At 40.1% G+C, this 16,743-nt stretch overlaps 1 protein-coding gene across 6 annotated transcripts in view; it reads left to right on the top strand.

Moving 5' to 3' along the window:
* GPBP1L1 (GC-rich promoter binding protein 1 like 1) overlaps window positions 1-15,300 on the top strand; it is a 33,694-nt gene extending 18,394 nt beyond the window's left edge. For all 6 annotated transcript variants that reach the window (XM_035537868.2, XM_035537867.2, XM_050712361.1 and 3 more), the window contains 9 exons: window positions 737-866; window positions 1,227-1,510; window positions 4,342-4,414; window positions 5,620-5,813; window positions 9,165-9,305; window positions 11,672-11,830; window positions 12,608-12,732; window positions 13,585-13,687; window positions 13,918-15,300. In XM_035537868.2, coding sequence (XP_035393761.1) covers window positions 737-866; window positions 1,227-1,510; window positions 4,342-4,414; window positions 5,620-5,813; window positions 9,165-9,305; window positions 11,672-11,830; window positions 12,608-12,732; window positions 13,585-13,687; window positions 13,918-14,064 — 1,356 coding nt within the window. In that variant the 3' untranslated portion in view covers window positions 14,065-15,300. The remainder of the gene's footprint in view (window positions 1-736; window positions 867-1,226; window positions 1,511-4,341; window positions 4,415-5,619; window positions 5,814-9,164; window positions 9,306-11,671; window positions 11,831-12,607; window positions 12,733-13,584; window positions 13,688-13,917) is intronic.
* Window positions 15,301-16,743: the final 1,443 nt, after the last annotated feature.

The following is a 16,743-nucleotide window of genomic DNA, read 5'->3' as shown; positions in this document are numbered from 1 at the left end:
AATTCAGAAATACTCATTAGTTTTTTACAACTTCAAAATTAAGGCACCTTCTTTCTAAAAACCTTTTCAGAAGAAGCTTAGATTGACCCAGGAAGTCTGTTTTAGGACTTCAGTGGCAAATCAGATCATGGACAATATTCAGTAAAAATACAGCTTTTATTTCTATGCTTAAATACAATGAGAGAAAAATAACTTCAGAATGTTTGCATGGTTTAAAAAGAACCCCTGCATTTTTTATAAATAAGGGGAAGTGAAGAGTAATAAATTATCTGGAATTTTAGCCCTAGAAGCATTAATGTCTTCTACAGAATCTTTGTCATTTCAGCACAAAAGTGCTCTAGCTTGAGTATTTCTGAATTTTAGTCAGACTGATAAGATCTTCCATTGCTGTCTGTTCTTTTGACTTCAGGGGGGAGTGAGTGAATGAGCACTTCTGTAATGTAAAATTTCTTAAATGAACTCTGCAGAAAGTATGTATTTGCAAGGAGTGCTGGTGAGATTATTGTATTAGGTTCTCTCTGATTCTTTGTGGGCTATGTGGAGTTGTGTGCCATTCAGGTTAGGTTCAGGTGACTGATGTCACTGGCTAGACAATGCAGATGTGGATGCTGTATTGAAAGCACAGGAATGTGGATTTTGGGGTGGTTTTCTTCAGTTGACAAAACATCACTGTTGGACACAGGCTCCTGGATAGCCCTAAGGAGAGTTTTATTACATAACCTTTGTCTTTCTGCAGTCCCCTGCAGCCACCTTTGAGAAACATGGAGAGCATCTTCCACGGGGAGAGGGACGCTTTGGGGTGAGCCGTAGGAGACACAACTCTTCTGATGGATTTTTCAATAACGGGCCCCTCCGAACTGCAGGAGGTGAGTAGGATGGATTGGAATGCATTCTGAGAGCAAACATTCTGGAGTATTCTTTGGAAAGAAGAATTCTGCAGAATATAAACATTTTCCCAAAATGCACCTTTTCAAAACGTCCTTTAAGAAATTTGTGCTATTCTCTTCTCTCATGCCATGTGCCCAGGCCTGTTGGGGTTTCTGTGGTAGCTTTATATGCCTTGTGTAGCTTGGTTTATTTTTTGAGATAATCACACAGTTTATTAAGTTTGGCCTCATAGTTACTTAGTAATCACTGATGTAACAAGAAAAACAGCCTGTTATTTCCAGTATTCTGCATGCAGTGTTGACGTTTTTTTATTTGCATACTTATCTCCTTTTGTTTAGACTGCTGGCATCAGCCGTCCCTTCTCCGCCATGATTCTGTAGATTCTGGTGTTTCTAAAGGAGCTCATGTTGGGCTTTCTGGCAGTCAGCCTGGCTGGCATGGTCCCTCACGGGGCCATGATGGTGTGAACCAGCGTGGTGGAGGAGGAACTGGAGTTCATCGCCACTGGAATGGCAACTTCCATTCTCGGAAAAGTTCCGCCTTTCAAGAAAAGCTGCCTGTTGAAGCCAGGGAAGAGAAGAAGGAAGACAAAGAGCAGTTACAGTTTGAGGAAGAAGACTTTGTAAGTGTGTAGCTTCTCACTAGAAGTGGCAGCTGTGAGAAGTAGCTTTTCAGATCTCATTTTTATTAGCATTGATTGATAGGTGGCAAGGATCTAGAGTTGCATTCCATTCCATGTTTCAGATCACTACAGATTTTAACAATGATTCCAGTGCTTGCAGGATGCTAATTGATACCCAGAGTCCTGGAGACTTGATGACCTTGTTGGATTATGGGTTTTGGCACATTATTATATTTTGCCAAATGATTATTAACTGAAGACAGCATTGTACCTCACAAGTCAGATCTTCAGTGCTCAAAAGGCGACACTTAAAAGGTGACAGTTTGATCTGCTACAAGAACAGTAGCTGTATTTCCTTTGTGGCTTTGCTTACAAAGCCTTTTTTGCTCCTAAGTACATCTATTCAGTGTATCTTCAGTCTAACTGCTGTTCCTTTCTTCTGCATTCTGGTACATGCTGGTGTACATGATAACCACCCCAAGCTTTCATGACATGTGCCCAGACCTTTGCAATCATCTGTCCTGAGTCATCTGGAATAGTATTTTCTTGTCAGAATTTTTTTTCTTATCTCTGTAAATCTGTGGATCAATATTTCTTCAGCCATTTCTTCCATTGATATCTACAGTTCATCAGCCTTCTTCTTTCTCCAGTATTCCGATTTACCTCGTATTGTCAGTTACAATAGTCTCATTTATCCTGGCTCTATTTTTACTGGAACATCTTTAGTTTTCACAACTTCGCTAAACTGTACTCAGACTTAGGGCTTTTATTCTTACCACATGCATTTCTTAATATTTATGCTTTAGGATGTAAGCAACAGTTCTACTTTTTTTCCAATTTAGTTATTTTTTCTCCCTTTTGACAAAGATCTTATTCTTAGCAGATGATGCATTTTGTTTTGTGCATCTTGTTTCTCACTTTCTCCAGGCTGTTATTGACCATTGTAATAAAGTTGATGTTATCTGTAAAGTACTGGTAACTCAGTCCCTCCACTTAATGTGATTCCTCTGACTTAATCTTCAGTGCTAAAGCCATTGCTGTCTCCAGTACTGAGAGTTCTGGTGACTGTGCACACTTGTGTGTATTATCTTCAGCTTTTTGCTCTCTTACTCAGCTTTTATTTCTGGAAGGCTGTTTAAAGCTGAAATTATCATGGCATTTTAATGTTGCCACTTCTGTTTGGAAGGTTAGGAGTTGGAGTGAAATACGAGTGAAAACAGCTGCTTCAGGCCAGAATCTGGTGATTCCACTTAAATTGCTACAGAAGCCAGTTTGATTTAAACTGCTGGGTTTTTCAGTGGAGTGCGTGGGGAGTAATTGCATGCTCTTGTTCAGCTGCTTCTGCTGTGGGAGTGGTAGTCTGCCTCAGTGGTTGGTTAACACCTGGAGAGCAGTGATTAAGCTTACATGTAGATTACTGTTGATCTGATTTCTCAAGAATACTGTAATTCAGGATTTCTGTAAGCTGGTTCTACAGACGGTCAAAAGCCTGTTGAAATGTAGAAAGCTATTGTAATGATTGCGACCATGCTGCTGTAGTCTGTCTTAGCCTAAATCGTTCTTCTAGGTGGTCCTCCTTTGTTCTCTTTTTTTAGTGCCTATAAATCCCTTTTCCCAGCTACATTGCTGTGTCTTCTCTAATTACTAATTACTTCCCCCATCCCCACACTTTTTTTTAAAGGTGATAATATCATGCAGCTATAATGTCTGGTAGCAACCTTTGCTAAATAACTCTTGTATTGTCTTTTGCCATAGTGGAGAAACTGTTTTCTGTGGTTAAGCATGTAGCTGTTAGGGCCTCATGGCCAACAAAATGGGAACACTTTTCCTGAAAGGTCTGCAAAACAGGCTGTTGTTCTAAGTTCTGTAGTGTGAGCACCACTGCTATCAAACTGACCTGTAACTGAAAAATGAAGCACTGAAACAGAGGAATTTCTAGGGTCTGAGGCAGTAATTCATGCTATGGTGTAACATTTTTTTCCGAACTCGTATAGAACAGGAATGCCTACTATTTCAGAAACTCATTATTAGAGACTTATGTGGTAGTCATAGTAACTAACATATGAAGAATTCATTAAAAAGAGGAAAAAGATGGCTTTATTTTGAACTGAAGTTATTTGGGACGGGGGAAGAGGAATAGCTAATCAGGATCACTTTTCTTTGAATGGTTGGATTTTCTGTACTCTGCTTTGAGCTTGGGACATGTACTGAGTTGCTCCACTGGGTTCTGATACTGAATCAAAGGTAGGTCTGTGGAAAACACTGAGCCTGCGTGCAGTATTGCCCTGAAAAATGGACTCTGAAACTTAACGTAACTTACATTTAGCTTTTTTATCCATAAATATGTGATTTGATTTTTTCATTATTCCTTTATATTAGGAGCCTAGTGTAGTTCTTTTGTTGGTTGAACTGTTAATGTAGAATTACTGTAAAAAAAAAAAAAAGGGGGGGGGGGGAATGAGACTAGATATTCCATATACTGATGATGTGGATTCTGTTTTATTTTTTGAGCTGCCGATCAAATACCTAAAGCTTTTATGGGTGTGTAAGTTTGTGGAATCTGTTTATTGCATAGTAGAAGACTGAAGGGCCTATTGTAAACTTGCTGATAGTTCTGTTGGAAATACAGCAGAAGCCAAGGAGAATAAGAACTTGAGATTTTTAGATGTCTTGTGATGGAGCGCTCTCTTGTTCTAATTCAGATGATGTTCAGAGAAATCTACCTATACTGTGGTTTCCTAGAAGCATGTTACACTAATACAGAATCTTTTTTTGTTATGAATGAGTATGCTCAATTGCATTGTTTTTTTTGTTTTTTTATTTTTTTCTAGCCATCTTTGAATCCAGAAGCTGGAAGACACAACAGCCAGAACAAACCTTTAGGGACACCGTCTGGAGTATGGGGTAGGTAAAGGTGTTTACACTGCTGTATGGAATGTTCATGCTGAAGCAGCAAGTTGCAAGTATTATTAACTATAAATACCTATATAGAAACTATTATTAACTGTAAATAATTTTTAAATGCTAGCTTTTTGCTCAGAGAAGATCTCGAAGTCTTAAGCAGACTTAAGCAGAAGTTGCAGCTTCCTCTCTTTTGTTGCTTTCCTCCCACAATTGTTACTAATCTCTTGGCCTTTTTGTCTGCTTGAAACCTGTACTTGTCATAAAAAAAATGCTTGTGGCAGCAATGTCAGTTTTCTGCATTTGCTTTGTGTCTTACTGCAGTTACAATTTCATGCAGGCATTGCTTGAAGGGCGGAGCAGATTTGAGTGAACTAGACAATCAGTTCCTGAGTTGAGATCTTCATATTAGAAAAACAACAAAATTGTTAATATGCGGTGGTTTAGATTTAGTTGCTTTAAACTCAGAACTGGTTTGCTTTTGATTGTGATATGATATGGGAATCTAAGCCTTAAAAAAAAAAAAAGGGAAAATGACTTATCAGTTCCATCAACTAAATATAGGTTTGTTAATCTCTAATTAGAATGTAATTAGATCAGTGGGGTTAAGCACTGTAAATAATAAAAATACCAGAAAGAAACAAACAAAAAAATACTTGTGAAAGGAATGCAATCTGGTCCTAGAACAAGTTTGTCAGGTACTTGCTGTTCTGCTCAAAAAATAACAACTGGCATTTGTGGATTTTTAAGGTGTTTATGCTAATACTTAAATTACTCTGCTCCTGAAAATGTGTTGGTGAGAAATATTAATTGTGGTTCTTTGCAAAAACACTGCATCTTCTAACGTATAAATTATGCAAAATATTTCTCTGTTAGTGAATTAACAACTGATCCGTGGTTGCTCAAAGAACTGCTCTCATCTGTCCTGATTTCTGTAGTATGGTGGAAGGCTGTTAGCTGATGTCACTGTAGGTTTTTCCCTTCAGAGTCAAGGGAGCTGTTGTAGTTAAACAGAGGAAAAAAAATGGACTTTGACATCCTTATCTTTCTGCTCAAAGCTGAAACAAAAGAACAGCTGATAGCAATCTCGGAATTAGACACATGTAGTTTCTAAGGTTTAGAGGGGAGAAGCTGGAGCAGTGCACTGAACCTGTTATGGAACAGAACATTTGTATTTTAGGATCTTTCCTGTTTTGTTTTTTTTCCAGAAAACCCCCCTAGTGCCAAGCAACCTACCAAGATGCTGGTCATCAAAAAGGTTTCAAAAGAGGATCCTGCTGCTGCCTTCTCAGCTGCATTTACATCACCCGTTTCTCACCTGGCAAATGGCAACAAAGCCACCACCATTGTCCCAAGTGTCTACAAAAATCTGGTTCCTAAACCTGCAGCTCCTCCTTCCAAGGTATGGGGGTTTCCAACCAAGTTAGTGAATGAGGGAAAAGCCTCTCCCTTGGTACCAGAATCAACCATCTAAATAAGAGTTGGAATATAGTTGTTTCTAGGGTAGTCGCCTTTACAATAGAGGCCTGTTTATTACTACAGTCGTTTTTCCCCTGTTTAAAATCATTTGGTTTTGTCCATGTAGAGAACTAATCTCTGTTCTGGCTATACTGGTGCCTGGCTTAGTGTGCGGTGTTCTGATACATTAGACAAATCTGTATCTTAATTGGACAAAAATAAGCAACACTAGAGAATAAGAGTGTGTACTGAGATGTGCTTGAATTGCTCGCATGACTACCTTAAAAATATTTATTGGGTTACAATAGTTTGTGTTTAAAACACAATTGAAGTTAAGATCAGATTAGATTGTAGCATTCTGCAGTTTATGAGCCTTAAAGACAACCTGGAAAAGTAATCGATTTTGTGCTTTCTTTCACTGCAAGAGAGTGCTGATAGTTCAGGTATTTTAGAAGTTAAAATTATTAGTGAAACTGTTCTTTAAAAAGTTATGCAAATATTCAAGAGTATTTGCACACCTTTTTAAAGAACAATCTCGCTAAAATTTTGTTAATTGTTAATGCTGGCTGCTGCATTCCAACAGAAACTCCTGTGATAGGAGTAGAATAGTTCTACACACTTCAAAGATAAAAGCAAAGTGAGAGAGTTTAACCGAACTTTTTCTATGAGAATGCAAGTTCAGAGCTTCTTTCCACTTCGTAAGTTTTTCTTAATTCAGACCAAATTCTGCCAACTGCAGGAGAAACCTTAATTAAAATGATTATCTAATAAGCTAATATAAAAGTTTACTTTGAAAACTGGTCCCTTTCTTGATGATATGGGATAAATTGGCCCATTATAAAGGGTTATTAGTAAGAGTTTTCTGTTCACTGAATCAACCCATTAAATATTTCAGTCTAGGTACGTACTTGGTTAGAATAGCTAAATAAGATGGAGCTGTTGTGCAGTGAGCCTAACGTGGCTTTTATTTGTGTTTGTACGGCTTGGTTGATATGTGTAATACAGTCTTAGCTATTTTTAGCCTGGATGTTTTGATTCCTCTTTGAAACAAAAAGACAAAGATACAGTTTGTCCAAGCCATCAGATTGTCTGTCTCTCTGCTTCAAAGCAAATAGTATTGTAGTGAAAAGGAGTGCATACGGCTTTTCTGTCTTAGCTGCTGTTGTGTCCAAAGATAGTCACAGATAGAATAACTCAGGATATTATCTGTGCTCACGGTTGAAATAAACCTTCTCATTTTTATAGATAAGTTGAAAAATATGATCAGGCTTTTTGAGACAGCCTTGTGACTGTGGTATTGGAAGTTCGGTTTATGTCAAAATACAGGGTTGTTTGTTTTGGTTGTGTTTTGGTTTTTTTAATCTTGTTTTACATAGTTTTCACTTGCATTCCAGATTATGTGTCTATATATAAACTGGAATTATGGCAATACGTAGTGGTAGCTGACTATGTTGCCTTTCAGTGAAGGATATTCTGTACTGAACCAGTTACTACTCCTGGATTACACTTGGATTCATTCAGGTGTGACAGCACTGTTAACACATGAAAAGCTATGGGGCTAGTGGAGAAGGTATAGACTTGCAATATGTGGGAGCTCCCAAGAGATCACGGTCATGTTAACTGTAATATAAATGCATATTTAGTCATTTTTAAGTAGGTTTGTATTGACATGGTGCTGTGATTACAGGGGCAGCATGGTGTTCCTCATCGGTGAGGACTGCAATAATTAAGAATTATCTGTCTCATCAGCAGCTCTTTTGTTAATGAATGGTGACCATTAATAGAGCGAAAGGTGGGAGATCAGCATGCCCTTAGAAAAACTATGTGCATGAATGATGCCTTTTTGAAAGGTACAAACGTGAAGCAGGGATGGTAGGATGCATTTTTCTGAAGACTCCAGAAAGTTGTGTGGAATTTGTAGTGCGTAACGTGATAGGGGGGTCAAAACACTTCCTTTGACCATGTCACCAGTATTGGAAAGCTGCCACAGGCAAACTGTATGAAATACGTTTTTGTTTCTTTCTTTAGATAAAGATAATTCCTCACAGTTGAGCAATGCATGAAGGGCATAATCTGCAAACGATTCCTTTTGATTCTCATCTGTAACTGTTGTGCTTCAATCTCGTGGTCTCTCTAAGAAAGTAACCATAGTCTGTCATTAAATTTGTATAAACTGCCACTTTGTGGACAGTGGGAGAATAACAATTAGCAGACAAGAGTTAGGTACCTAAACAAGTGCAACCATGTGCATATGCAGAGGAAAAGTCCTTGTCAAAGTAATTCTCCACTCTAATTGTACTACCAGGCAATATTAAGTTGGAGTAGAAGCCTATTAATGTGAGAGGACATACTGAAATAATGACTTCTGCTTTCATTGTTCACAGAATAGAAAATCTAATTACTCTCAGATTTAACTTAATCCCACTGTGCATTAGTTAATTTGCTATGACTTGAAATTTACTTCAGAAATCTGTTGGTTCAAAGGGACCAGTGTGCCTTAATGCCCTGACAGGTATATTTCTCATGCTACTTGATACAAATCTCTTGTTAGAATCCTTTTAGTAAAGACTGTCACTTCAATGTTTGTTCTTCGTTGATGAGAGGTCCGTGAATAACATACTGAGTAACAAGTTATCTTGAAGCCTTCGCTTTTCAACAAATCACCATTGTATCTGAAGGGATACTGCAGAGAGTATCCAGACCAAAACGGTAGGTGCTCATGCACCTAGTAGAAGGGTGAACTGCCTGTTTTTCTTTTTTCCCCTCAATCAGTGCAATGATGGACACTTTCAGAGCCCTAGGAAGTAAATAATTGGCATCCTCAGTCTGGAAAGAAACATTCCTTGATGTTTCTTCCTTGCATGGGAGGAGTTCCTGTCAGATGATGCAAACCCTTTCTGTGTGGCACAGTGTTCCCATATGAAATGTGAATTTAATTGGGATCTTTTACTTCCCATCTGTGTGTAGCTCCAAGATGCATTGCATCACTCGGTGGTGATTCCAATTGATGAAGAGCAACACTAGATTTTCTCCATGAGCTCTTAACAGTGTTTTATTAAAGGGTGGTGCCTGTGAAGCAGAATCGTGTGTGGCTTGGGCAAAACAGAAGATGACAGGAAAAAACTAATGGATTTAGGAGTAAACTTTTTGAGAAAGTTCTTGTAGAGGGAGGAAAAAAATCCATACAACAGGCAATTTCAGTCAATACAATGTTTGTTTTACTGCTTGCAAGCAACCCACTCTAGTGCTTTACCATTTATTGTTTTCTGTATATTTTGTGTTCTTTTTACTACAGCCAAGTCCATGGAAAGCCAACAGAAATGAACATAAACCAGGCTCGCTTTCCTCCAGCCGTGACTCTGCCTTTACCAGTCCAGTGTCTGTAACCAAACCAGCGGTACTGGCAAGTGGCTCAGTCCTTACATCTCCCAAAGAGGTAAGGGATTAGGTCTGGGGATATGATGGGAACTTTATCACTGTCACCTACTGTAGCTTAAATGTAAGGTCCTTCCTGCATGTGCTACCTAGCATTGTACTCTTGAATAATGACTTGCTTGTGTGTTCTTAGTACATCCTGCGACATCTCTGATACACTAAAAGAAAAATGTGGTTTCCCTGAATGTAAAGACAATGCCATTGGTGTTTGTCCAAATGTATTAGGATTCCCCCTCAGATTTAAAAAAGAAATTAAAAAATAATTTGACTAGTGTTGCATAGCTAAACGTACATAGATTTGGTGTGCTATTGGAGTGCAGATACCAAGAACAGATGTGAAGCGTATGGTAAACTGATTCCCATATGGGAAAAGAAAGTGGAGGAGAAGGATCTGCCTTACTTTCTGTAGGAGAATAACAGCATATAAGCAGTGAGCTTTGAAGGGATTCAACATGTCTACGTCTTCATCTAGGTGTCTGTTTTTAACGCTGGTAGGAGGTGATCTGCTGAAGTTAAAGCTGACTTACCTCCACTTTTGGTATGAAGTGTAGAGAAAATTTCTGAATGTAAATTTAACACTTCAGCAGTAAGTGGGACTTAACGTGTTTTGGCCAGCATTTCTGTGGTTCATTTTTTAGCTTGTATGCAAAATGCTGTTCTGGAGCTTGAAAGTCCACAAAACTTAGTAGAAAAATGTCATTGAATAACTTTGAACACTTAGAATACATTTTTTTCTTTGAATATGTTGGGGACATGCAGTATGGAAGCACAGGACCATGGCAGTTCTGTATAGTACTGGTAAAAAGGCTACTTCTATCAAAAAGCTGAAGTGGTTTTAGCAGAGTATTCCAAATTACCAGGAGACATCTAGTTCTAAGTCTCCTTTGTTGATGGTTACTTTGTGTTGCCTACAGTCAAACTAATTACCATGTTTAAAGCTTTAATTTTTAAGTACTACGCCAGCTTTTCATCCTAATATTAAGACACTTATGCCTTGTACAATTGCTGATTTGTGCATGGCAGTGTTGAATGAGGCAAAATCTGAAAAGGCTAGCTGAGAAGCGTTCACCATAAGGCATTACTTTCAGCACACGCTTGCCTCACAGGCATTATTGCACGCCGCTGTTTCATGTGAAATAGGCATGAGAAGCATAAGCAGCAGTTGCTGCCTGTTTTTGCTCTGCTAAACATTTTAGTTCCCTTAATCTTTGCTTAGAGCACTATGTGGTATGATAAAAACACTTTGTAAAGGAGGTTTATTTTGAAGAGCCTGAATTTGCAATTCTCTCACCCTAGTTTTGTTTTTTGTTTTCTGTTTTTTAAAATTAAAAAAAAGGCAGGAGGGGAAGCTACATGCTTTAGGAAATTGAACTCTGCTTTTGTATTGAGAAAAAGATAACCAAAGCAAGAGAGGAAAAAGAATAGCTTTGCATGCAAGATTCTGGGTCAGGCAGGTATTTATATAAGTGGCTGAATTCTTCATCTTAGAGTAGCCATATCTGTATATGATATTGGGAACTTTCACACAACATGTTTTTAGATTTTTCCCATGTCCACTCAAAATGATGAAACATTAAATTGAAATTCATCTTGGTTAGCAGTGTTTTAATTGTACCGTCATGGCTGAGGCACTGCTTATGTGCAAACTGTTGTGCCTTATGCCTGGTTCAAAGATGGAAATTAAGAAAGTAAAGCACTGTTGAAGAGCGTGGGAGGTTACCTTGGGTTCAGGAATTCAGCTGAGGAGATTTACCACAGGGTCAAGGGCTGTCTGTGACTGGCTAGGCACAGAATTATCTGGGTTGTGAGTGTTCGTAGGCAAGAATCAGCAGCATGCTCACCAGGAGAGGATACGAAGGCTGTGGCTACCTGTTTCACATCCAGTTGGTTAATGATGTACCACTCCCTGAAAAGAGATTACCACCCCAAAGCTTAAATTTCAGGGTAGAGGCAGCCAGAATGGCTTAAGACACAAATTGGAACTGAGTCTAATCTCCCTGATTTTTTAATTTTGTGGGATGAGTCCTGCAAAAAGTTTTTTGCCTCCATATTCTGTTGTAGCCTCCAGCATTACTTAAGAGAGTTACGTTGCCAAGGAACAAAATAAATGTATTCGTGGCCACGTGAATTGACACCTAGAGGAAGAAAAAATTAGAGCTGGTAGCGATAGGTGGGAACATGCTGGTAAGGGAAGAAGTGGGTACACAACACCATTCAGTATTTTGATGAGCATTTGAAATTAGATTTCTTAAGGGTTTAAGAGCTAGTCCAGGAGCTGATGAGCATTTGAAGGTACAGACCCTGAAGAGGGCCTCATCTTCGTAGCAGTACAGTTTAAAGTCTCTGTATTCTTCCTTCTTTGTCCAGAGTCCTTCCAGCACCACCCCTCCCATTGAGATCTGCTCTTCGCGCTTGACAAAACTGATGCGCCGCACCACCGATAAAAAGAGCGAATTCCTGAAGGCACTGAAAGATGATAGGAATGGGGAGATAACAGAGAACAGAGAATGCGACAAGCTGGATGATGTAAGATCACTGCACCCCTGTCCCGTGTTGTCCACCCATCCTCCCCCTTCTCTCATACATACATGATCATGATGTATTTAAAGAGTTGGGTACTGAAAAAAAGCAGTGTATATAATTCAGGCTGTGGTGGAGGAAATGAATGACTTCCATCGGTCTGATACACATGTTAGCAGAGGCAGCGCACAGCACTGTGGTGAAAGGAGATACGTAACATGATGAAATGCAAAAGGGTAAGTAATAAATGAGGTGGAAGGGAAGGAGAAGATAGAGAAGTTAATCTAGAGTCTTGCAAGGATTCTCTCAGGGCTTGAACAATTCCATGTTTTAAAGTCTTAGTTTACTTTCAAACTTCCTTGTCAACTGGATTCATAGGAAAGCTGAATTCAGTGCTTGTAAAAACTGCAGGATAGCGGCTTGAGTCTCAGGCTTGGACCAGAACCCTGAATGTGGAAGTCTGTGTCTTAATGTGTATGTAAAGGACATCTTTAAGAGAGGGGTTTTCTTGGTATTCTCTTTCTGAAGCCACTGATTACGGCTGTGTAATGCCAACACGTACTCCCTTTACATCAAAGTGCAGTCTACCAAGTGACATTCATATCGTGTTGTCTTGTCACAGATAGGTAGAAGTTGCTTTTAAACCACTGTCAGCCCAGGCTCTGTTGAAAGCACTGACTTGAGGTGAAAAGGCTTTGATTTACCCCCAAGAGCAGAAGCTTGAACTTCAAACTGTGCTGTCAGCATGGTCTGTACACACTTTGCTTCCTTTTTTTTCTTTAGATGGAGAGCAACAGCACACCAGAACCAAAGGAAAATTGGGAAGAGAATTGCCATCAAAATGGCCTTTCTCTTCCTTTGCCAGAGGAGGGGGAAAACCTCTCTCACTCATTGGAAGCAGAACACAGGTGAGGAAATGGAAAAACAAGGTGTCTGGAGTAAAGGAGGGTGAGTCCTTGGACTGTGTGAGGAGAAAAACTATTCCAAAAAAATTTCTGGGAAGTACACAAAGCTGGACTAGAGGTGTGGGCTTCATTACTAGTGCTGGGCTGGGTGGAGTCTTACTGAAAGTAAAACAAGACGCTGACAGCTGAGCCAAGACTTTGCTGTGGTCTGTAATTAAGTTCCCGTACTTCTCTAATGCCACATCCTTGTGTGTTAACACTGCCTAGATATTTACCTGCCTGCATGGTGAGGCAGTGCGTGATTCTGGTTAATTTGTAAGTGGATGTCCTACATGTAATGATCTGGAGTATGAAGATACACCCTCACACTTCTTTTACTGTCTGTACTTGGAATGCTCTTGTGCTGCCTTAAAGGCTGTAAACATGGGAGAGAGTTAAGAAAGTATTTGCTTAGTATCTCAGCTTGTATCTTGCTTCAGTGATTAAGCAGTGTGTGAGTATCTGTATGAGTGGATAGTAACTTTTAGAAGATCCTGAGCTAAGGTACTGGTTTGATTGCGTCACATCCTCCTTCAGTGTCCTTGGGTAGAATTTCAAATCTCTGCTTTATTTTCCTTCTGCCACACTAGTTATTTACCCATTGTACAGGACTGCTGGTGATTAAATATTTGTAAAAGACATTGAGTATGAATGTTGGGTAAACACTAAGCATTGTTGAAGTGGTCTGTGATACGGAAGATTCCCTGGTGAATTTGAAGTAATGCAATACTGAACCTTGTGCTTCATGGACAAACTGTTCTCTCCTTTGCCTTTGTTCCCTTGCTTTAATTCCTGTGCCCTTTTTCCACAAATCAGGTTATTGAAAGAAATGGGATGGCAGGAATATCCTGAAAATGATGAGAATTACCTTCCCCTCACGGAGGATGAGCTCAAAGAGTTCCAAATTAAATCAGAGCAGGTATGTTTCAAACTCCTACTACTTGTGACTGTTCTTCACCCTTTCCCTTCTTAAACATCTCCTGTAGTGTAGAAGACAACTGATGAAATTGTAGTCCAATTGATGACTCTAAATTATCCATACAGAGCATGTGTATATACAGTTAAACATATAACTGATGTCCACAGATGGCTAGGGACAGTTATTCTCCATACTCGTGCTTATTTTAAAACTTGCTTTCATTCCTACAGCGAAGAAGAAATGGATTTGGGAAGAATGGATTTCTTCAGGGCCGCGGCTCCAGCCTGTTGTTCCACTGGAGAAGCACTTTTAAGACAAAGATTGAGGACTCAGACACAGAAACTAGTAGCAGTGAAACTTCAGATGACGATGCCTGAGACTGGGCACAAGAAAATTGAAATAAATAAAATCAACCCAATAAACTCAGTTCATAGTTCAACATGTGTTTGGGGTTGTATAAACTAAACAGAGTTTATTCTGTCTCCAGTCTGTTCAGTTTTTTCTTCTGTTGTTGATACTTCATGCACAAGGGAAATAATTGTATCCCAAAGAAGAGAGAAATTGGCTTCTTTAGCTTTTTCTTTTGGTTTTGCCCTAATGCTTATAGAAGTCTGTGCAGCTAGCAAAATTTTGACAAAAATCCCTTGTGGGGCAGTGCACAAGTTCAGTCTTGTAAGCAGGATACCAGTGACTGACTGATCTTTGCAACAACAAGCTTCTAACAGTGCCGCCTGCATTACATAATGTCGTGCGGTAACAATGTGCTAAAACAATCATTGTCAATGACAAAATGGCTATTGAAGTTCTAATTATGTTAAATTAATGCTAATAACATGAATTTTTTATTTTATTTTTTTTTTGGCGGCTCGGGGAGCTTCATCACTTAACCAGGCGTTTGTGGTTTTCTTTTTTTGGGTACAGCTGTAAAATATTTGGATATAGGAATTGTTTGTGTTCTTCTTCTTGCAGCCTTGATATTCAGGGTGGATTGTAAAATATAAATTTTTTGTGAGATTTCAAAGATTAAGATTATTTTGATAACATTATTTACAGATTTAAAAAAGTGACTATCACATTGAGTCTGTATGAGGGGGAAAAACTACTGCATCAAAAATAACTAACTTGGAATAAATATTTTGCATCAGTTTGCCAATTCTAATTGTCTTTCTTATGTAAGAAAAGCTTTCCTCTAAAGGGACTTGCAACTTTGGGGTTCTAATAGTACTGGGGTTAAATAGCTGCTTCTCCCACTGTATTTTTTCCACTTGGCAAACATTGCTGTAGCTCAGACTGCAGAAGCTAAATTCTTCCTTTAAAAGGGGAGAGGGAAGACAATGGTGAGATGATAGCCCATATTTGGTTTTGTCTTTTTTAAAAAAAAAAATAAATTAAAATAATTTGAATTATCTTCCACTAAAGCAGTTTGCTTTTTTTTCCGCTTCATACAAAATAGTGAAGCTCGACTGGTCGGTGTCACTTCCTGTTCCTAGTGCAATGCTGCTGTTTATGTTCACAACATGGCAAGGGTATGTCTGAATCCAAAGCTGTTTTCATTGAAATCTTTTTTAAAAATTCATGAAAACATTTCTATTAGATTAAAAAGGATTTTACAAACAACTCAGTTGTGGCCTAAGCTATTTCACTGTCTGTTTGAAGTTCAGCTTGTACACAAACATTTTGGATCGGAAAGTATTCGCATGGTTGTCCACTGTTTGCAAGTTGGTTGGATGGAGTTGCACATCAAATAAGAAATCCTGGTCTCACCGAACTGAGGGGGACAGTCTGCCTTCAGCAGGGGCAGGATTTCACCATTGGTCTTGTTTTTATTGGTCTTGTTTTTCAATCCACTCCTGCTGGTCAGGCAGAAAGGATAGATGTGTAATGAAATTATGGTGCTTAGCCATGTCTCTGCATCGGTACTCGAGGGAACATTTCTAGCAGATGTATACTGTTCTAGCTGTGCTTTTTAGCTCACATTCTCACTTGGACGCTGACACTGATGTTAACCTCCTGCCTGTGAGGAGGGCTGGCAGCAGGTATTTCTTCATCCCTGCTGGCTGGAAGCTGCTCTCAAGTCACTGGGTCTGCTGGGGAGTGCTCTGGGAAGCACTTGGGCTCCTGTAAGACATTTCACAGGTCATATCCTCCTTTTTAAAGGTCGTACCACTTGGCTCCTTTCAAATGTGACTTGTCTGTAAAAGCTGTATGGGTTTAGTTTAATGTGCTGCTCCTGCCCCCTCCCTGATGTAGGAAGTTAGGTGTAAAAATTATGAGAACGGATTATTGTCAATAAGCTAGGTAAGTTTAAAACAAGTCCATGTGTAATGGGCTGTTGAAAAGCAGCAGGGGATTGCTCTGATTCCTGGGTCATGTCAGGGCTCTGCCTGGGGTGGGGACACCAAAGCCTGAGGTGCCTTATGGGCCCTTGATGCCTGGCTCCTTTCAGCTTCCCTGCCTCTGTCCTCTGACAGGCCTTGTGGGGTTCAAACACTGGTGAAAGTACTGGGAAGGTACGGGCTTACTTTGGGGAACAGCAGGCACCAGAGCGGATTTTTCCGAAGCGAACTGCTGAGGGCCTGTGCCTGGTGTCATGGGGTGAGGCGGGAGGGAGGCCGCCACCACTGAGAAGAGCCAGCGGGCGCTCCTCACCTCAGGGCTTGTAAAACAGGGCCGGGACTGAGGGCGGTGCTGAGGGGAACATGGCTCAGGAACCCCTGGGAGCTAAATTATGGAGGTGGCAGCTGAAGAGCCAGCCAGCAGGGAATGGCTGCAGGGCAAAGCACGGTGAAGGCCGGGTGTGAGGCAGGGCGCTTCACGGGGTGGGGAAAGGTCTGAAACCGGCCAAGATGGAAAGGGCTGAAGCTGATGGACTGTTAACTGCAGGTGAGGGTGGTTTCTGCAGTGGGTTGGGGTGAGACAAGGCCAGGGGCTACAGCCCCACAGAGGCAGCAGTGGTATTTCCTGGACACGCAGCACCGTAATGGTCCTGACAGGCTCTGGGAGCTGTTGGCCCTGCCAGCCTTGCACCACCGCCCTCACTGCCAGCCTGGGCAGGG

The sequence above is a fragment of the Cygnus atratus genome, chromosome 8, assembly GCF_013377495.2.
Source record: "Cygnus atratus isolate AKBS03 ecotype Queensland, Australia chromosome 8, CAtr_DNAZoo_HiC_assembly, whole genome shotgun sequence".
Lineage (NCBI taxonomy): Eukaryota > Metazoa > Chordata > Aves > Anseriformes > Anatidae > Cygnus > Cygnus atratus.
This window is presented reverse-complemented; position numbering and strand designations above follow the sequence as displayed.